This window comes from Hemitrygon akajei, chromosome 8 (assembly GCF_048418815.1).
Source record: "Hemitrygon akajei chromosome 8, sHemAka1.3, whole genome shotgun sequence".
Classification (NCBI taxonomy): Eukaryota; Metazoa; Chordata; class Chondrichthyes; order Myliobatiformes; family Dasyatidae; genus Hemitrygon; species Hemitrygon akajei.
Window position 1 is genome coordinate 7,518,029 of NC_133131.1, and position 23,493 is coordinate 7,541,521.

General features: G+C 42.3%; 1 protein-coding gene across 1 annotated transcript in view; it reads right to left on the reverse strand.

The window, feature by feature from the left end:
- The window catches only part of LOC140731592 (ribosomal protein S6 kinase beta-1-like), a 98,463-nt gene that overhangs the window by 35,658 nt on the left and 39,312 nt on the right, over positions 1 to 23,493 (reverse strand). The window contains exons 6-10 of the mRNA XM_073053135.1: positions 22,957 to 23,014; positions 21,520 to 21,620; positions 13,996 to 14,086; positions 10,978 to 11,068; positions 8,742 to 8,849 (exon numbers count right to left, since the gene is read on the reverse strand). Coding sequence (XP_072909236.1) covers positions 8,742 to 8,849; positions 10,978 to 11,068; positions 13,996 to 14,086; positions 21,520 to 21,620; positions 22,957 to 23,014 — 449 coding nt within the window. The remainder of the gene's footprint in view (positions 1 to 8,741; positions 8,850 to 10,977; positions 11,069 to 13,995; positions 14,087 to 21,519; positions 21,621 to 22,956; positions 23,015 to 23,493) is intronic.

The window sequence follows — 23,493 nt, forward strand, 5'->3', positions numbered from 1 at the left end:
TCGCGAGGAGCGCGGCACCTCCTCACTATCGTGGACCGGTTCACAAGATGGCCAGTTGCGATCCCGCTCACCGACACCACCTCCGAATCTTGCGCCCGGGCACTGATCACCACCTGGGTGTCCCGTTTTGGTGTACCGGCCCACATTACCTCCGACAGAGGTGCCCAGTTCACCTCCAGCCTATGGTCAGCTATGGCCAGCCTTTTGGGGACACAGCTGCACCACACAACTACCTACCACCCACAGTAGAACGGCCTGGTGGAGCGTTTCCACCGTCACCCAAAGTCGGCTCTCATGGCCCGCCTGCGAGGAGCTAACTGGGTGGACGAGCTTCCCTGGGTCCTGCTCGGCATCCGCACGGCGCCCAAAGACGATCTGCACACCTCGTCGGCCGAGTTGGTGTACGGCGCACCCCCGGTCGTCCCCGGGGAGTTCATACCAGCCCCAAGGGGGCACGACGAAGAACCCGCAGCAGTCCTGGGCAGACTACGCGAGAGGCTCAGCAACCTGGCCCCCATACCCACTTCGCAGCATGGGCAGAACCCGACCTGCGTACCCAAAGACCTGCAGAACTGTAAGTTTGTGTTTGTACGATGGGGCGGGCATCGGCCACCGCTGCAACGGCCCTACAAGGGGCCGTTTACGGTGCTCAGGAACAACGGGTCCACGTTCGTGCTGGACGTTGGGGGGAGAGAGGAGGTTTTCACGGTGGACCGACTCAAACCGGCCCACGTGGACGTGGCACAACCGGTCGAGTTCCCGGCACCGCGACGCAGGGGCCGACCTCCCAAACAGGGTCCGGCCCAGACTGTGGACATTGGGGGGTGTATCGCCGGTTCTGGGGGGGGGCGGGGGGGGGGGGGGGTTATGTGGCGACCCACTTCCTAGCGCACTCGAACCGGCTCACAAATAGCCAGCGCGCTGGCATAAAGGCCAGTCCCAAAAGGGCGCCAAGTCTGCTTCACCAACAAAGGGAAAAGCTCGCGCAGGACTGTGAATACGTGCCCCCTACAGCATCCGCGCGCGGGACAGGACTGTGAATACGTGCCTCCTACAGCATCCGCGCCCAGGGAGGGCGGGATCAGGGAGGCTTTAAAGCAAGGCCGTGAAGTTCGAATAAAATCTTCTTTAATTGCAGTTTACCGACTCCGTGTCGTTATTTTAGCGCTGCATGTAGCACACCGCTACATTAGCAGTAATAAACCTAAAAGTGTAGGAATAATAATAATCAATAACAAACCAGCTCTATCGATGTCTAGGGGTAAATGAATTGTCATAGGAAAGTATAGAGTTCAGTTCATAAATGCTGAGGTGGTTATGGTTGTTGTGTTGAAATCGTTGGGGAGAGAGAGAGAGAGAGAGAGCGAGAGGTAACAGCTACAGCAGTCAAACTTTCCGTTGCTTTCTTAATCCGTCGTATCGTTGTGGTCATTCAGTTATGACCCCTCTGTTCTTCACCTGGACCATTCTTCTGTGGTGGACTCGTCACTCTGGCATGAGTGGACACACACACAAGTCTCCACCAGCCCTGCTGTAACACTGAGCTTTACTGACCGATCTCCTGGTTCGGTCACCGAAGCCCCCACCTTTCTGTGGGTTCCCAACACTCAGTCAGTGTCCACTGGTGTGTCTGAAGGGTGTCTCTCCAGACCTGTCTTTTATCCCCACTCACGGGGTCTCAGCTATCCATCAACTCTGAATGACCGTGTCCATCAAATCAGGCCACTCCTGCTATCTCCTGAAGAATGTTAACGAGCAAAGTAAAGTCCTTGTAGTGGAAGGTAAATAATCCAGGAAGAGTCATAATACAGTAAATCAACAGTCTCTCTCCCCCTCTTATCTGTAGCAGATGTTCTTGCCTGTGTTTAATCTCTCTCTCTCATGAGCAGCATAGCAACAGCAATAGTTCGTAGTTCTCAGGAGGGGGGTTGGGAATGGTTAACTCTGCACCCCATTGACAATCAGGTCTGTTCATCACTCATAACACCCCCATCCTTCTGGGAATTTTCACCAGAGTGAAAATTAACTAATAAAGCATATTACTGAATTACAGAGTTTAACAAAATACAGAAGTGGTCTTAACTACAAAAATAATACAGATACACTTTCAAATTAACATCTAGATAAACAATCAGCAATTACATTGTCACTCCCCTTTACATGTTGTACTTTAATATCGAATTCCTGTAACAACAGACTCCAACTAAATAACCTCCTATTTTTATTTTTCATGTTAGCCAAGAATACCAAAGGGTTGTGATCAGTATAAACAATTAATGGTCTCTGTGCTGCACAGATGTAGACCTCAAAATGCTGAAATGCCAAGATAAGTGCCAAAAATTCTTTCTCAACAGTGGAGTAATTTCTCTGCTGCACATTGAACTTTCGAGAGAAATACGCCACTGGGTGTTCCACTCCATCCCCTGCTTTCAGCAATAGGACTGCCCCTGCAGCCTCATCACTTGCATCAGTCGCCAGGGAGAAAGGTTTCAAGAGATCAAGTGCTTTTAACACAGTGTGGTAGCATAGTATGGTTTTCAACTTCTCAAAAGCTTCCTGACAAGGACTGCTCCACTCAAATTTTTCTTCCTTCTGTAGGAGCTTTGTAAGCGGGAGGGCAATGTCCGCAAAGTTCTTACAAAATTTTCGATAGTACCCCACCATGCCCAAAAACCTTCTCAATGCCCTCTTATTTGTTGGGACAGGAACCTCGGAAATAGCCTGTACTTTAGCCTGCACAGGAGCCAATTGCCCCTGTCCTACCACATACCCCAGGTACGTGATCGTGGCATGGCCAGACTCGCTTTTTGCGAGGTTCACTGTGAGGTGGGCTGCAGACATTCGTTTAAACAGCTTCTCCACAGCTTCAATGTGTTCATCCCAAGTATCACTCCAAATTACTACATCGTCAATATAAGCCTTTGTGTTTGTTAACCCTTTAATCACAGCATCAATCATTCTCTGAAATGTCCCTGGAGCGTTTTTCATTCCAAATGGCAACACATTGTATTCATAAAACCCTGATGGTGTGACAAAGGCTGAAATTTCTCGAGCCCTGTCAGTCAAAGGAACACACCAGTATCCCTTTAGCAGGTCAATCTTAGTGACGTATCTCGTTTTACCCACTTTATCAATACAATCATCCACCCTGAGGATAGGGTAAGCATCTGATTGTGTGATGGCATTCACCTTTCTGTAATCTGTACAGAATCTTATACTACCGTCCGGCTTCGGTACAACCACGTATGGAGATGCCCATGCAGAGGAAGATTCACGAATAATACCAGCAGCTAGCATATGCTCAATTTCTTTTTCCACTAGCTTGCTCTTATCCAAATTCATCAATAAGGGGATTGTTTAATCGGCTGGGCTGAGGTAACAATAACATCATGCTCTGTTACTTTGCACCTTCTGGGAACATCTGGGCATAAATCTGTATGCCGGTTAATTAGCTGTGTCAGTTGCTCTCTTTGTTCAGTGACTGACTTTATCAGCAAAGTTGGCCAAAATAACAGAGTTCTCTAGTCTGGTGGGTACTATGCTTATCTTTTCAAAACGCTCAGACCCCTCCTTATCAATCCTTTCTGCCTCATCGGTCTTCGCGACAGCACCGACCACCGTGAGGGTCGCATCATGATAACCCTTTAGCATGTTAACGTGAACCAACTGGCTCGGCTTTCGTCTATCAGGTGTTTCGATCACATAATTCAGCGAGTATTTTCTTAATCACTTTGTACGGCCCTTGAAACCTCGCCTGTAGAGGGTTGGTAACTACACGGAACAGGACCAAAACCTTATCGCCCACTTGAAATTCTTGCTCTCGGGCTCGTTTATCATACCATTGTTTCATTTTAGTCTGGGAGCAAACTCGCAAACTTTATGGAGCCTTCCACGGAACCTCTAAACATAGTCAATCACATTGACTTGCACATTCGGACTAGACCATTTTTCTTTGAGTAAGCTTAAAGGTCCTCTGGGCCTGTGACCAAAAACGAGCTCAAATGGACTGAACCCCAGAGATTCCTGAACCGTATCCCTCACTGCAAATAACAGAAGTGGTAATGCATCATCCCAGTCACGAGTGTTTTCCTGACAGTGAGTTTTAATCATAGTCTTTAAAGTTGCGTGGAATCTTTCCAACGCTCCTTGAGATTCCGGGTGGTATGCAGAGGCTAGAATTTGTTTAACTCCCATCTGTGTCAACATTTGTTGAAATGCACGGGACGTGAAGGTACTCCCCTGATCTGACTGTATCTCTCTAGGTAACCCTACTGTGGTGAAAAATTTAATGAGGGCCTTTACCACCGCAAGAGTCCTAATGTTCCCCAGGGGCACAGCCTCTGGGAATCAAGTAGCAGCACACATCACGGTCATGACGTACTGCCGCCTGCTCGCAGTTCTAGGCAAAGGACCCACAAAATCCACGATGATTCGGGAAAAAGGCTCCCCAAAGGTGCCTTAGGGATAACCTGATTTGGCTTTCCTACCACCTGACAAGTATGTTACAATAGTCAACAATATCCTTCCTCATATTTGGCCAATAAAAATCTTTCATAACCCGATCTACTGTCTTCCTTAATCCCAAGTGTCCACCTAGAGGTCCCTTGTGAGCCAAGTTCAAAATTTCATCCCGATAATCCTTCGGAACCACCACCTGGTGTACCACCGCCCAGTCCTCATTGACTGACACCGTGGTTGGCCTCCACTTCCTCATTAACACTCCCTCCTTCAGATAGTATCCCCTGGTTCCTTATCAATTTCTACTTCAGAAAGAGCTGATTCTTTCAACGCCAGAAGCTCCTCAGCACGACTCTGCTCCTTTATAAAATCCCTCCTTGCTAATGGTAGATCTACCTCCTCTCCTTTACTCTCCTTAGATCCACTATCCTTTTCCTTCTCATCTGGTAACCCCTTTTCATACAAGGCAAAAATGTCTCCGCTAAATCAACCCTGGACTCATTTAAACTGTCTCCTTTCTCAGCCACCTTTCTAGACATGCTGCGAGTGATTGCGCATGTGGGATAAATCTTGGAATCTATGGGCGGGTCCCTCAGCACTTACAGGCTTACTTGTTAATTTCACTGCTGAATACACGTCACTACCTGCCAGATCGTTACCAAGTAGGACGTCCACGCCATCCATCCGTAGTTTCGACCGCACCCCTATTTCAACTGGTCCAGATACCAGGTCACATTTCAGAAACATCCTGTGCAAAGGTACGGCCTCGGTCCCTTTTCCGATACCTCTTAACACAACCTCCCCAGTCTCAGTCTCAGGACCGAAGTCTAACACCTTCCTTAGAATCAATGACTGATCGGCCCCAGTATCTCTCCAGATCCGCACTGGAACTGGGGTTTCACCCTCCTTCACAGACACCGTCCCTTCCAAGATAAACTTCTCATGCCCCTCTTGTGCTCTATCTACCTTTGCCTTCCTCATCGATCTGTTGACCGACTCAATGCAACCAGTCGGGACTGCCGTTTTCCCTTTTCCTGTCTCCTTCTTCGGAGCAAAGCACTTAGATGCTATAGATAGATAGATAGATACTTTATTCATCCCCATGATTATAACATGTAAAGTTGGGAACCTTCCTGCCTGCCTGCTTTTCCTCCTCCTTACCTTTTCCACTAGCTCCCGGCTTATTCTCTGCCTTAGCCAGTGGGCTTTCTCTGCCTTTCTGGTAGCTCTTATTTAGGGAAAACTTTGTTTTATGGGTTAAGGCATACTCGTTCGCTAATTTGGCAGTCGCAGACAGAGTCACTGTCTCCTTCTCATCCAAGTACGTCTTCATACTCTCAGGGATACAACCTTTGAACTGCTCCATCAGTATTAACTGTAATAGTTTATCATAATCTCCAACGACTCCTTTTGAGGCGCACCAACGCTCACAATACATTTGCATCTCACGGGCAAACTCTAAATACGTGTGGTTCCACGGCTTTCTCAAGTTCCGGAACTTCTGCCGGTATGCCTCTGGCACCAACTCGTAACTCCTCAATACAGCCCTTTTTACTTCCTCGTAATCCTTAGACTCATCTATAGACAATGCCGAATACGCTTGTTGAGCCTTCCCCCTAAGTACGCTCTGTAACAGAACAGCCCATTTCCCCTTAGGCCAGTTCTGATTCACAGCCACTTTCTCAAAATGAAGGAAGAACTTATCGACATCCATCTCCTCGAATGGAGGTACCAACTGGATCTTGAACCCCTCATTTGGGTTTGCAACCCGGTCTCTTCCCTGCGATGCCTTTAACCTCTCCATTTCCAGCGCAAACTGCCTCTCTTTCTCTCTGTCCTCCCTCTGCCTATCAGCTTCTTCTCTCTGCCTTGCAGCTGCTATCTCCTTTATCTGGAGTATCTGGAGTAAATGAATTGTCATAGGAAAGTACAGAGTTCAGTTCATAAATGCTGAGGTGGTTATGGTTGTTGTGTTGAAATCGTTGGAGAGAGAGAGAGAGAGAGTGAGCGAGAGGTAACAGCTACAGCAGGCAAACCTTCCATTGCTTTCTTAATCCGTCGTATCATTGTGGTCATTCAGTTATGACCCCTCTGTTCTTCAGCTAGACTGTTCTTCTGTGGTGGACTCGTCACTCTGGCATGAGTGGACACACACACAAGTCCCCACCAGCCCTGCTGTAACACTGTGAGCTTTACTGACCGATCTCCTGGTTCGGTCACCGAAGCCCCCACCTTTCTGTGGGTCCCAACACTCAGTCAGTGTCCACTGGTGTGTCTGAAGGGTGTCTCTCCAGACCTGTCTTTTATCCCCACTCACGGGGTCTCAGCTATCCATCAACTCTGAATGACCGTGTCCATCAAATCAGGCCACTCCTGCTATCTCCTGAAGAATGTTAACGAGCAAAGTAAAGTCCTTGTAGTGGAAGGTAAATAATCCAGGAAGAGTCAAAATACAGTAAATCAACAGTCTCTCTCCCCTCTTATCTGTAGCGGATGTTCTTGCCTGTGTTTAATCTCTCTCTCTCATGAGCAGCATAGCAACAGCAATGTAGTTCTCAGGAGGGGGGTTGGGAATGGTTAACTCTGCACCCCACTGACCATCAGGTCTGTTCATCACTCATAACATCAGATTAAGATTTATGAAGTTCAATCCTTAACTCATATATGGTGTACTGTCTGATATTTTGCTGTTCGGATTTGTAACCGGGCAACACATCACGCAGCATCCTCATAAACTAAATTTCTCAGTTTGGCTGGGCCAGAAGCTGGTGTTGCCCGGTTTGTCTTCCCCTAGACAAACACATGCTGGCCAAACCCGAGGGTCACACATGCTTATCAAGAACATATCTCTGCTTTATCTACTGGACCATGACCTGAAATAATGGTTTTAAGGAGGCAGAGGAGAGACAATTTAAAAGCTTGCCGACAAATAGAACAAAATGACAACAAATCATCATCTGCGAATGACAGAACACTTTCATGGGGCTCATTATGAATGAAAATTAAAGGATAAATGGAAACGGGCTTATAAATTGATGCCAATTCATTTTTGAGTGTTTCCTTCACAGTATTATCCACTCATGCTCTAACTGAGCATTTTGGGCCTTGGACACCATAACATAGATGCAGCTGTAGCAGTCCTCCTTACAGGTGTTGCTGCACGTTACTGTAAACTGTAGGGAGAGGCTTTGCAGGCAAATGGGTTAAGTAGAATGTGGGCACTAGCAGTGTCGTAGCAGATCAGATAGGGCGCCCTGGACGGGCCTCTCTGGAAGTTGAAGTCAGCAATGGGAATGGCAGCGATTACCTGTTTCTTCCTTTGGAAGGTTATGAATCGTCAGAATTCTCTTCCTCCCCAGTGAGATACTAAAAGTTACTGGCTATACTCAAAGTGGAGATTGATAAACATTTGCACACAGGGAGATGAGGTACAGGGAAGATAGGGGCAGGAAGGTGAAACTGAGGGCATCTTACTGAATGGAGCAGCAAAATTTTTTAATGCAAATATTTTTATGCTCATATATAATCTTTTAATATTTCAATGCTAATTAAGGCTGATTGCACAAAGACAATCAGGGATGGATGCCTTAGGGTAAATGACAGCAGCGAGGACTCAGAAGCAGAAAACAAACCATGGGTCAATACAAATGACAGCTCAGTGATTGCTAAGGACACAAGGTCACTTCTTGTACTGAGCTGCTGCAGGAACTGTTTTGTCAGAGGCATTTTATAGGGCTTTAGACATCATTCGGTTTTTGAATGATTAGATGAACCAATGGATGCCACCAAATTCAATTTCACTCTCAAGTTTTAGTCTATTTCCATGCAAGATGAAGACAGCACTCTGGTGACCAACATTCCCCATGGAAATCTGAAGCATTTAACTCTACTTTTCTAAACAGATTTCTCTAACCAAATATATTGACTCCTTCTAGTTGACACGTCTATCATTGTTTGAATTTTATCAATATTTCTGCCTCAACAGCTCATTGTGGTAGAGAACTCCAAAGATTCATGATGCTGAGGGAAGGGAATCACTGCCAACCCCAGTCCTGAACTTAGTTCCCAGACCTGCTCCTTCAGTACTGCAAGAGAATACTAGTGGATTCCAACCTAACCTTGTCACCTCACAAATATACTGACCACCATCAAATCAGTGCAAAGGCTATATTTCACACAACATTACTTCCCTTTACAGCCACTTCTGTTAGCAATTCGCTACATCTACTAGCTACTTCAGACTTTACTGACTGTTGCAGTGGAACAAACATCAGATAAAGTACCTTTTTAAGAAGGTCTCTGGCTTCGTGTGTGAGGTAGGGTGGCAGATTGAGTTTACACTTCAGGATTTTGTCGATGGTCTTCTTCCTGTTCTCGCCAGTGAAAGGAGGCTAAGCAAAAATTATGAAACATAAATCGACAAACCAGAATTTGAAAGAAAACATGTTTATAAAGTTGTAAGTGTCAGAAAGTTTTAATCAAAAGCACTTTACAAGAAACATTTAAATTTGAAGCAACAAATTATTTGGTAGGATTTAAACTTCACACAATTTATTGGTTTCCTACACTTGAAATGCTCCATCTCAGTAGGATGAGGAGAAAATTATGCTTCAAATCATCTGCATTAAATATAGTACAAAGAATCACCCAAATGCAATGGGTAATTAAATCAGATTTATTCTATCTTCATTTTACAACCCACACCACTTCCGTTCTACTGTAAAACTGGAAATATAGAACAATCTTGCCATTTTACAAAACTGCAGTAAAAAAAAATCAATTCAAAATTCCTACATATCTTTTACAGAAGATATTCATGAAAAAGATAAAAATAGGCAGAGCAAAATTGAATTTTATTGTTGTGCCACTCTCCTTATGTCTGTTCCAGTTACAACCATTCAACAATTTCAAACAATGAGCATCACTAAACTATATCTCAAAGTACAGGACAATCCTGCTCTTATTTGGATGGGTTGGCTGCTTTTGCATTAGATGCACACCAGTACTGCCCATTAAAAGTGCCCGCAGAGTTACAGAGATTAGCACAAGACTATGGGAATATGGGAAGGAAGAACATTAAGGTGGCGAGGGATGAAAGGGATCTGTAATTAACAACTTTTCACTGCCAATGAGAACACTGGATTAATGTGTTTCTCTTATCAATTCACTTAAGTATCATCTCAATCAAAATCTCAAAATTTAAAATGTTTCTTTTTCCATTAAAGCATGCACAATTGAAGATTTATGGCCAACTCATTTTTCATATCATTCTAATGAATCTTCAAGAGACCCGTACACGACAACATCCTTCCTATAACAGAGCAATGTCAGCTAAATAACTGACATATCATGTACAGTACAATTTAAATTTGATGAGTATGATTACACCATGTATCTCTCATCATTTCCTAAAGTATATTCATATATTAATTCGAACATGTAATTATGAATTTGGCTTTGATAGAGTGTTGCTTTTTACCTAGACTGCAATCTTACAACAATAGAAAAACAATGAAATTCAAGACAGCTTGAAGATAATGTTTTTCAACAAAATATTACATATAGATAAAATACTTCAACACCTGCAAACCAATGGATTTCCACTTAACAGGATTAATAGGAAGCTGAGCAAAAACAAATATTTTTGGTGAGACCCAGATGTTAGGTATCTGAACAGATCTGCGTGAACATTTCTCCCTGGATAGCAGTCCAAAACTGGGGTGTAGGTTTAAGATGAGAGGGGAAACATTTTGCCCCTCAAAGTGTGATGTATACAGAGTGAGCTGCCAGAGTATGTGGTAGGTATGATTATGATATTTAAGATATTTGGACAGATACATGCATAAACGGGTTCGAGGGGTAATGGGCAAATGCAGGCAATGGGACGACTCAATAAACTTGGTTGGCCTGGATGAGTGGGACCAAAGGGGATCTTTTCCATGCTGCACAGCTCTATGATAAAATGCATCTGCACCCCTCAAGAATGAAAGTCTATTTTAAAAAGATAATGTCCTTATGCACCTAATGCATCAATTTTGAATTATGCTTAGCATGGACAAAGCATAAAACAATATTCCTACCAACCAACCGATTCTGATAGAAAGGAAATCATTTCCCAGTCTTTGCTGCCAATGTTCATGAAAACCAGGCAACTTTTTTCTGGTACCTAGTCCTACTTAAATTTTATAAGATGACGATTTTGAGTTACTAGTCCTCTAGTTTCATTATTATTCTAACTATAATAACACTAACTGTTATTATCAGCACCCTGACACAGGGTATTAAACTCAACTGAATCTCCATCACTGCACATCCCCATTATGGTTTTAAGTACCACATTGACACTATTTTGTTAGGCTTTGGAGAAGGACGATAACAAATTTTCTCATCATATCACATTAAGTGGTCAACCACTGGGCATAAGCCATAATTATATAAAATTATGTCACATTCAAAGTGAAGTGGCACCAGACACTATGAAAGAATTAAAAGCATGCATTTTTAAAACTGTGCACCTACTGCTCCCGTCAGCATGTCATACATTAGGGCTCCTAAACTCCACCAGTCCACCGCACGATTATGTCCACTTCTCATTAAAATTTCTGGTGCCCTGAGGGGAAAAGGCAGAGACAAACAAATCTCAATTCTCTTCTGCTTTACTGTGTCATAAAAGAAGCTTGCTCTTTGCAGATTTTGCATTAGAAATGTGTAAACTACATACTGATGAAGACACCCACATGCGCCACAGCATCAAAACAGTTTTTTTCACCTAACTCCCGAGTTTCGTGTCAGAACACCTTGGAATTTAACAAGGGGCATGAATTCATGAGCAGACATTGTTAAGTTGTTATGCTCAGTCACTTCTAAACAGTCCACGGCTTTCAACATTGATGTCTTTTTAACATTCCACTGTTCCCGACTGCACCACACACCAATCCCACTCGCAATGTCCTCTGGCCCCATAATCTGTCCCGTCTTTAAATAGTACCCTCCCTCAATTTTCATCATCATTATATGCTCTGTTTTACTGACATGGGCAATCATGGTCTTATCCATGACCAAGATTATCCTTGGTAATTTTTTCTACAGATGTGATTTGCCATTGCCTTCTTACAAGATGTGCTAATCCAGCCACTGTCAATGCTCTTCAGTGGTCGCATAACCAGGACTTGTGACCTGCATTATCCACCACCTGCTCCCATGACTTCATGTGACCCTGATCAGAAGTGGTGGGGGGGGGGCTCAGTGGGTGCTGCACCTCGCCCAAGGGTGACCTGCAGGCTAGTGAAGGGAAGGAGCGCCTTACACCTCCTTTGGTAGAGAAGCAACTCCACTCCACCATCCAACCCCAATCTCCACAATATTCATATAATTTCTGCAGCACCTCCTAACTATCCAACCACAATGCTTTTTCCCTTCATTTGATCCCCATCCCTCCATTCAATCTCATCTACTGACCTCATCCATAACCACTACTCCTATAACCAGATAACTGAGGATCGGGCTTTATGCTCATTAACATATACAACCCATTCTACTAATTTTGATACGTCAACAGGACATGCCAAGAAACACCAAGTTTTGGCACCCTTCTTTCTGTGTTGGTTAATGACAGAGTGACATGGTAGTGCAGCGGTCACAGTAACGCTATTACGAGTTCAATTCCACCAATGTCTGTAAAGAGTTTGTACATTCTCCTCACGACCACATGGGTTTCCTTCAGGTGCTCCGGTTTCCTTCCACCCCAAAGACATACTAGTTAGTAGGTTAATTGGCCACATGGGTGTATCCAGGCAGCATAGGCTCACTGGACTGGAAGGGCTTGTTACTGCACTGTTTCTCTAAATAAGTAAAAATAATACAATGGACTTTTTGACATCACTAATTGCACATCAAAATAGCACTGAGGTTCACATCTGTTTACAGAATTGTCTGAAGAAAACCACGCTTCTAGGAATTCTCTTGCACGTTGCATGTTTCCCCCACCCATGAAGATCGAGAGCAGCACAAATTCGACTGGACATCAGTGAAAGTCATGGTGCAAGCAAACACGTGGCATGCAAGAGAGTTCCGAGAAGCACGGTTTTCCACAAACTATTCTGTGAACAGGAACATAGACCTCAATCCTATTTGTAAGCCAGTGCGGGTAAAATTCCAGACCGCAATGCACAGAGTTAGTCACGCAACCAACCAGCGACAAATACCCTCTCATCCACGTCACAATTGAATTTCCATAATGATGACCAATCAGCTGATTGATAAGTATATACAAGGCCAAGAATTCGGAGGAGACACCATAAATGAAAAGCGCACTGATGATTTCTCCTCGTGTGGTGACAAAATGGGGTCTCTCTTCCTGCCATCACGGAATTTACACTACACGCTGCATCCGCAAAGGAAACAGCATTATGAAGGACCCCATGCACCCCTCATACAATTGCACTGTACCAGCAGTTATGGGTGAAATGACAATAAAAATTGACTTAACTTGAAAATGCTTGCAAATGGATTGCCAAGATCGGAGAACAACTCAACCCAAACATTTTAATATGCATTCATAGTATTAAAATTAAGTACATTTTAAACAACCTTTCTAAGAGGAGGTTTTATGTTACATAATTTATATGCCCCATTTTAAGGATAAATTGCTCCAGCTACAATCACATTTAGGTTAACAGCTACCTTTATGTATTTACCTAATTGAACAATTAATCTACTCATTATGGAAGTGGTTGTGGTGGCATCCGTCGGTCTCGAGAGACCATGGATCTGCGCCTGGAGTTTCCAGGGCGCAGGCCTGGGCAGGGTTGTATGGGAGACCGGCAGTTGCCCAAGCTGCAGGCCTTCCCCGCTCCACGCCACCGATGTTGTCCAAGGGAAGGGCACTAGGACCCATGCAGCTTGGCACCGGTGATGTCGCAGAGCAATGTGTTGTTAAGTGCCTTGCTCAAGGACACAAACACGCTGCCTCAGCTGAGGCTCGAACCAGTGACCTTCAGGTTACTAGTGTGATGCCTTGCCCACTAGGCCACGCGCCAACGTTATGGAAGTAGTCATCAACTAAAAGGACATTGCAAAGTGGTTTCCGTCCAACTGTCAACAGGCTAATTGAGCCTTAATTCAGGACTTTTATGGAGGACAACACTAGGATGGAGGCTCGAACAATGGGTGAATTCAATACATTTGAGTCAAAGGGGTAGAGCAAGAGAGACTAAGTAAGCAGAACCAAAAAATAAATTAGGAGCATTCAACTTAAAAATAATCAATGTATTCCATTTAATTTAGCTTCCTTACAACCTAAACTTAGATATTACCAAGTGTAAAGGATTCAAATCTGTCAGTATGCTACGTTGGCACCAGAATACGCGGTGACATTTGTGGGCTGCCCCAAGCACAGTGCTGGTTGTTAACACAAACTATGCATTTTTTTCCAATATAGACGTGATGAATAAATGAATCTAAATCTGAGATCTGAGCTATGTAGCATCCTCCGCAATCACTATATTTCCAAGCAAAAACTTGTTTGTAAACACTTACATGTACTCTATTGTTCCACAGAAAGTGTGAGTCACAGCACCATCATGAATAGATTCTTTGCATAATCCAAAATCTGTTAGTTTAACATGCCCTGAAACAAAGAACAAACATCAATTGAGTGGAGTGCATGCAGGAGGAACTATCTTGAAGAATCATGTCAGCAGTTTGATTACAAGCTTCAGGCAATTCAAGGCACAACCAGCTATCCTGTTGGGCTACCAAATGCTAAATTCTAGGTAGGTTATTCAAACAAATCTTAAAATAATACCATGTGGAACGATGTAACAAATTTCAACTTCAGAATTCTATTTTATATATTACAGATCACAACTTTATATCAATAGCCTCAGGTGGCTAGTATTCACATTGTATGTGGCAAACATAAGTCTGCAGAGAGAGCATCATAGTGGAGCCCAATCCAATGTTTCACCCAATGTTATCCATAATATTCAGCAAGAGCAACAGATGTTTTAAAGCAAAACCCCTATTTAAAAGAAATAAAAACTTTATCTGACTACAAATAGAACAGGTTGTCCATCCAGTAATTTTGAATAAGAAATGAATCAGGTAAATTTACACCAAGTTGTTCAGTTATGAAAAGCTATGATAATGTTTTAAATTATGTCTTGAAGGACTTCACTCTGTATATCCATGCAGTTTATTTTCTAAGATTTTTTTTAACTAACATGATATATTTTAATCAGGACATGTAATACAACAATTCATAATGATGCAGATGCATTCCAAAATTTTAGCAGAACAACCTGGCTTGACATTAAATGGATATGTTAGAAAACACTTCACCAATCAAAACAGAATCCACAAAATACAGTGGATTCCAGTTAACTGGGACACATCAAGACCAATTATGCAGCTGTCATAATCAGCCAAACTTGCATGAAATAGTTAAAAAGGTATAAAAAAGACTAACTACCGTTTAACTGAGTAATAAATTATGTATTTAAATGAAATACAGAACAAATTATACATATGCCACTACAGTACTAAAAAGGCATTAGTTCCTAATAGTTACTAACAGAGGAGTTTATCCAGTGTACACTGGTGTTCTTTTGACTGACTGTAAATTAACAATCAGCACAGATATCTAGTACTCCCTTCATTCAGTTTTGATGATTGCATACATCAAATCTTCATTTTCATTGTAACATTCAAGATGATTTTCAATACCTTCATTGTTCTTGACTTGCAGTAGTGAAATTGTTTTTCATTTTCACTCCAGGCTTTCTCTGACATCCCCAATCCTGAATGCTTGAAACCGCAGTGAGCAAAACAAATTGTCTTACTGCTTACTTCTGACCAACTATCAGTGACAAAATAATTTTTTAAAAATACAAACTGACACTATTTAAATAAGACCATAAGATATAGGAGCAGAAGTAGGCCATTCAGCTCATCGAGTCTACTCCGCCATGGGCTGATCCAATTATTCCAGTTATCCTCACTCCCCTGCCTTCTCCCCATATCCTCTGATGCCCTGGCTAATCAAGAACCTGTCTATCTCTGCCTTAAATGCACCCAATGACTTGGCCTCCACAGCCGCTCGTGGTAACAAATCCCACAGATTTACCACCCTCTGACTGAAGTAATTTCTCCTCATCTCTGTTCTAAATGGACGTCCTTCAATCCTGAAGTCATGTCCTCTTGTCCTAGACTCCCCTACCATGGGAAATAACTTTGTCGTATCTAATCTGTTCAGGCCTTTTAACATTTGGAATGTTTCTATGAGATCCCCCTCATTCTCCTGAACTCCGGGGAATACAGCCCAAGAGCTGACAGACATTCCTCATACAGTAACTCTTAGATTCTTGGAATCATTCTCGTGAATCTTCTCTGAACCCTCTCCAATGTCAGTATATCCTTGCTAAAATGAGCCCAAAACTGCACATAATACTCTAAGTGTGGTCTCATGAGTGCCTTATAGAGCCTCAACATCACATCCTTACTCTTGTATTCTGTATCTCTAGAAACAAATGCCAACATTGCATTTGCCTTCTTCACCACCAACTCAACCTGGAGGTTAACCTTTAGGGTATCCTGCACAAGGACTTCCAAGTCCCTTTGCATCTCTGCATTTTGAATTCTCTCTCCATCTAAATAATAGTCTGCCCGCTTATTTCTTCCACCCAAGTGCATGACCATCCACTTTCCAACACTGTATTTCATTTGCCACTTTTCTTTAAACCATTCCCCTAAACTATCTAAGTCTCTCTGCAGGCTCTCTGTTTTCTCAACACTACTCGCTCCTCCAGCTATCTTTGTATCATTGGCAAATTTAGCCACAAATCCATTAAACCCATAGCCCAAATCATTGAGATATATCGTAAAAAGCAGCAGTCCCAACACCGACCCCTGTGAAACTCCAGTGGTAACCGGCAGCCAGCCAGAATAGGATCCCTTTATTCCCACTGTTTTCTGCTGACCAATGCTCCACCCATGCTAGTAACTCCCCTGTAATTCCATGGGCTCTTATCTTGCTAAGCAGCATCATGTGTGGCACCTTGTCAAAGGCAAAATACTGTTTGCTCTAAGCATGAAGAGTCTAATGATCACACAAGCATCAGCAACCGACTCAAGTTAGATACTGTTCTTTTTTTTAAAACTTTTTTTATTGTGTTTTCAAGATACTGTTCAACAACAATCTCCTGTCCCAAGTGCAATAATGCCCCAAATATACAAACGGAATCCCAGCTAGTTTCTCGATTGCTTTTTGTTCTAAGAGTTGTTCAAAATAATTGACTGCCGAGTAACCAATGAATGGCTGAGTTAACACAAATCCACTGTATACAATATCTCTACCACTTTGCATCACTTACAGGCATCCGTTTTGCAGCATAAAAGCCTATAATAAAATTATGACTGATAAACTATTAAATCATATGCACACTCGGGTCAGAAGTTAATTGGTGGCCAGAGAAATTGGAAGCATATCTGTAAGGAGATGAATCTCATGGCTGTATGCTGTATGCATGCTTTGATAATAAACATACTTTGAACTTTGATGTCAGTTGGCTTCAAGCTGCAAAACAGAAACAACTAGTATCCTAACAAAGATATAAAATATAAATTCTATTGCATTGTTTTCATTCTCCTGCACATGCCAACCAGAGAAGGTACCTCAAGGTGCTGCATGGTAACATATACATACTTTGAAAATAAATACTGACTTTGGAGTTGGTAGAATCCCAGTCTGGACACAATAGGCTGAATAACTCACATTCTAAATATGAATCCTATCTTGCACTAATGCCAATTTCTGTGACTGATGTCGACTTCCTAAGCATGAGACTCTGCAGATACTGAAAATCCGGAGTAACACACACAATATGCAGGTCTGACAAAATTTATAGAGAGGAATTGCGAATTGAAATTTCACGCCAAAACCTTTCACCAAGATGTGATGAAAGATCCCAGCCTAAATATTGATTCTTTATTCCTCTCTCTAGATCAGGATTCCCAACCTGCAGTCCATGGCATAAAAAAAGGGTGGGAGCCCCTGTTATAGATGCTGGCTAACCAGAGTTCCTTCAGCATTTTATGGATGTTAACTTTCTGCAAAGTGTTTGAAAATTCAAAGCGTAACTCTTCAGAGCCTTTTGATGTGCTCCACCTTTTGTACAAAACATATTTATACCTGCACCTTAAGACTATGTCAAACACCACTGGGAAAGCCCAACAGAACAACTTGATTCTCTGTCAAGTCCTATAATCCTGGATCAGATTTCCATGATCATTTTGTAAAAGTAACACATTTAACCTTCATAATCAAATAGTTCCTTCATTTTAAATCCCCTGCTTGAGAAGAATTGGTATGTCACGAAAAACTCACACAAAATTTCCACAAATGTACCGTGGACAGCATTCTAACTGGTTGCATCATCGTCTGCTATGGAAGGACCAATACACAGGAGCAGCAGAAAGTTGTAAGCTCAGTAAGCTCCATCATTTACACTTGACTCCCCAGCAGCAAGACATTTTTAAAAGGTGATGCTTCAGGGAAAAAAAAACGCAGCAACCACTAAGTATCCCCACTGCCCAGGAAATGCTCTCTTCTCACCGCTACCATCAAGGTGGTTGGTACAGGAGCCTACGGACACACACTGTAACACTTCAGGAAGAGTTGTTATCAGGTTTCTGACTGGACAATGATCCCATGAACACTACCTCTAATATTTTACTTTTATTTTTGCTTTCTTTTTGAACTTTTTTTAAAAAAAGATAAACTTGCTATAATTTATAGATCTTTAAATTATTTATCACAATGTACTGCTGAACAGTGATATTAAACCTCATTCTATACTACCCAATCCTGTATGTAGGTATTAAATTCAGTCTGACAACAGAGATAGAAGTGGGGCTGATGCAGTTTTAACATATGCTCCCCTACTATTTCAGCAGCTGCAGAGCAGGAAGTTGTAAAACCACCATTTTACATTTCAGTGGAATGAAGAGTAAGCACAAATGCTTCCTCACCAACTCCAGTCGGCATTCTACAGTCAAAACCATTTCAACCAAAGTGCATATAGCAAACTTGAGTTTCAGATATATACTCAGTGGCCACTTAAAAGTTACACCTATACACTTGCTCATTATAGCAACTATCTAATCAGCCAATCGTGTGGCAGCAACTCAATACATAAAATCATGTTGACATGGTCGAGAGGTTCAAATATTATTCAGACTCAGATCAGAATGGGAAGAAATGTGATCTTGACTGTGGAATAATTGTTAGTGCCAGATGGGGTTGTTAGTCGTAATCGAAGACTTTATCCAAACTTGCTTGAAGAAATCCCTGCCCAATTACTATCCGCATATAACCTGCAGCACCAGAGATCCTAACACAGATAACAGAGATACTAGGATAAGAATGCCTACCGTTCCATGCCAAGACTGCATTTTGAGGAAATCTGCTCACTTGGCTGGTTTTCTCCTACCTGCATACAGGCAGAGGCTAAAAAGCAAAGCAGCTGAGATTAGGACAACAAAGAGGTGGTTGTGGGAGGCAGAGGAGAGGCTACGGGACTGCTTTGAGTCAGTGGACTAGGCAGTGTTCACGGGCACATCTGTGCATCTGAATGAATACACCAAGGTTGTCACAGACTTTATAAATGTGTCTCCCAAAAATCATTCAGTCTTCCTCAACCAGAAGACCTGAATGAACCATGAGATCTGCAGTCTACTGAGGGCCAGATCAGAAGCATTCAAGTCTGGTCACCAAGAATGTTACAAGAGGTCCAGGTATGATCTCCGGAAAGCCATTTCACAGGCAAAGTGGTAATTCAGGACTAAATCTGAATCAACTAAGGATTCCCAACAGTTGAGGCAGGGCTTGAATGCTATCACCTCTTGTACAGTAAAATCAAGCAACACAGACAGCCTCACTTCCAAATGAGTTCTATGCTCGCTTTTACTGTCAAAACCTGGAAGAACCTTCACAAACTCCTACAGTCCCCGATGACTTTGATTTTAGTCTGAGTCCATGAAAAGTATCCAGGCCAGACAGGGTCCTGGCCAAGTACTACAGACCTGTGCCGACCAACTGGCTTCAGTGTTCACTGAGATCTTTAGCCTCTTACTTTGGCAGTCGGAGGTATCCAGCTGCTTCAAGCAGGCTTCACTTATAAAATGAACATGGTAACCTGCCTCAACAACTATCGCCCAGTAGCACTTACATCCACAGTGATGAAGTGTTTTGAGAGGTTGGTGATGAAACATATCAACTCCTGACTGAGAAGCGACTTGGATCCATTCCAATTTGCCTACCGGTGCAACAGGTCCACAGCAGATGCCATCACATCGGCTCTTCAATCAAGCCTGGAACATCTGGACAGCAAAGATGCAGACATCAGATGCTCTTTATTGACTACAAGCTTGGCATTCAATACCATCATCCCCTCAAAACTAATCAATAAGCTCCAAGATCTCGGCCTGAATACCTCCTTGTGCAACTGGATCCTTTACTTCCTCACTTGCAGACCGCAGTCAGTTCGGATTGGCAACATCTCCTCCACAATCTCTATCAGCACAGATGCACTAGACTGTGTGCTTAGCCCTTGCTCTACCTACTTTACACTTATGTCTGAATGGCTAAGCATGGGTCCAATGCTGTATTCAAGCTTGTTGATGACACCACAGCCAAATCAAAGGTGGTGATAAATCCGGATATAGGAAGGAGATTGAAAATCCAGCTTAGTGGTGCTACAACAACAACCTCTTAATCAAGGTCAGCAAGAGCAAGGAGCTGATCATTGACTTCAGTAGGAGGAAGCCAGAGGTCCTCATTGGAGGATCAGAGGTGAAGAGGGTCAGTAACTTTAAATTCTTAGTGTTATCATTTTGGAAGACAAGTCCTGGGCCCAGCATATAACTGCAAATTATGAAGAAAGGATAACAGTGCCTTTACCTCTGTAAGAGTTTGCCAAGATTTAGCATGATAACTAAAAGTTTTCTAGATGTGTGGTGAAGAGTGTATTGACTAGCCCCTTCACAGCCTGCCATGAAACACCAATGCCTTTAAAAGGAAAGTCCTACAAAAAATCGTGGATACGGCTCAGCCCATCATGGGTAAACCCTCCCCACCTCTGAGCACATCTACACACAGTGTTGTCACAGGAAAGCATCATCATCAGGAACCCCACCATCCAGCCCTTGCTCTCTTCTCACTGCTGCCATCAGGAAGGAGGTACAGGTGCCACAGCACCCACACCAGCAGGTTCAGGAACAGTTATCACTCCTTAACCATCAGACTCTTGAACCAAAGGGGATAACTTCACTCACCATATCACTGAAATGTAGCCACAACCTATGGACACACTAAGGACTCTTCATATCATGTTCTTGATATTTACTGTTTATTTATTATTCTTTTTGTATTTGCAGTTTGTTGTGTTTTGCACTCTGGTTGAATGCCCAAGTTGGTGCAGTCTTTAGTTGACTCTATTATGGATTTATTGAGTATGCCCACAAGAAAATGAATGTCAGGATTGTACAAGGTGCCTTGCGGACTTTGGTAACAAATTTACTGCTGAATTCAAAATGATCACTATCAAAGGTCAACCTGCTGGCTTCTGTTCTTTCCTGGTTAGCTGAGACTATGTAGTTAACCGCAATTATGCATGTCATTCACAATCTGGTATATAATTACTAGAATTTCAACAAAAAATGCAAGAAAATCTTCTTAAAAATCCATTTGAACAATGAATACTGACATTCAGATTCTTTCATTTTAAACTGCATCTTAAGCAAACATTAAACATATTAACTATGGTCCATTAAATAAATAAATAGGGAGAGAGCAAACAGAAAGAACAGGGAGAGCAAAACAAGGTAAAGATCTGAAATCAGCAATTTAAGATTTAGCCAACAGCTGTTAAGTAAATATGAAAAATCATCTAATACCGAAAAAAACCAGCTGAAATATAGATTTTATCTAAAGAAAAAGGAAGAACTGCTCCATTCACAACAGTGCTCAGGTCACTGAACACAATTTATAACGTTTCCATTTACCTTGATGATTGAGCATGATGTTCTCTGGCTTCAAGTCACGGTAAATAATACCTTTCTGATGCAAGTGTCCCAAAGCCATTGAGATTTCCGCTAAATAAAAACTGAAATTCGAGAGGGCAGGAAAAAAATTAATAGCTTAAAAAGATATTCTAGATAAAATTTCCAAAGCTCTTTAAAATCATAGCACCGATCTTTTAAATTTAAAATCACTGCTCATTACCTTTCCATATTCAATATACTAAATAAAGCTAATATAACTTCATATTTCACACAATACAGAAAGGCCACTGACCTCATCAAGCCCTCAGAGCAATGCCGTTCCTTCGCTAATTTTTCTGTTAAGTATTCTCTTTTACACACTTATATTATTACATGTTCCATCTTGATTCTCCCACCATGTATCAATACAAGGGGTAATTTACAGTACAATTAACCTACTGTACCAATGTACTGCTTGCCTCGCCCACCACCACTCCCAAACCTTGAGGTCATAATTTTGATGGCATTCAGATCACAGTGCCACGGTAGCATAGCGGTTAGCATAACAGAGTTCTATTCCGACGATGTCCTTCACATAAACACATGAATTTCCTCCAGGTGCTCTGGTTTCCTCCCACAATGCAGAATGTATTAGTTAGTAGGTTAATTGGTCATTGTAAATTGTCCTTGATTAGGCCAGGATTAAATAGGTGATACAGCACATTGAGCCAAAAGGGCCTGCTCCTCACTGCATCTCTAAATAAACACCTCACAAAACAAAATTAATCTGTGTCCATTCCCAGGATGATATACAGCATCAACACCAGACCAGAGTCTCCTTTTCTAATACTCCCATGACTCACACATGTACCCACAAAGTCAACCCTTGTTTCTGTGCTTTGTTATGTTAGAACAGATCTGAAATTGTTTTTTATGAATCAACCCTGATACAGCATTATTTAAATATTAATTCTATGAGATCATAATCTCCATGGAGTCATCCCTTTTATAAAGATCATATAATTCTGAAGAACTCAGTTTGAGGTGTTAATTTTAACTTTATTTCAGGTGCTTTATTGGAATTGTCAAATAGACTTTCTCCCAATTGTCTTCTCACTGAAATGCTTGTGCTTAAATATTAGATTGACTGCAAGCCAATCTCATTGAATGGGTTTAATCACCAATAAACGCAATGATCATGACAGACCAGCTAATTGAATCCTGATGGAGACAGAATGGTCCCAACATTTGAGGGAGCCCAAATATGGAGTTGGTAAATATAAGATGGTTAATGGGTAAATTCAACAGAGTACTCAGGAAAGAGTGATCGGTCTACTGAACTTGGAAATACTCGGAGAATGGCAAAGCATGGAAGTTCAAGGATGAAGGTGTTAGATGAACACGTGAATGGATCTTGGAGAGAATGGCCTATTTCTACACATGACACACTCCACTTACCAAGCAGTATCTTCCATGAAGATTCCTTCTCTTTCCAGCTGCATAAAGAGCTCTCCACCTGCAATGACATAACCCAATGAGGACACCAGGCATCAATTGAGCATAATGGTGGGAGGGTTTGGAAGAATAGGCTGGCAAATTTTCAGAAGTCCAGAATGACAGTTACAGTCGATCAGGTGATGCATTTCAAGCATCAATCTCTCTTAATTCCAGGAACACTTTTCAGACCTTCCCATCAACTGATACAAAATGTTTATTCAAAGCAAAGGTTTTTAAAATCCTTCTCAAGATACTGCACCATTTTGCATGAAACAGTGTCAGATATGCAAGGACTCAGATTTAAACCTAATGAACTCCATCTCAATTGTAGCATCTTCACCTAGTAACTTAGGCTGGATGTTGAAGGAGGCAAAAATTCAGCCAATGCATTAAATATTATCTCAGATGACTTTTGCACACTTCTGAACTTAACACCAGGAATGCTTACAATTATACAAGATAAAGGACATTTCATTGAGTCGTTACAAAACATTGATT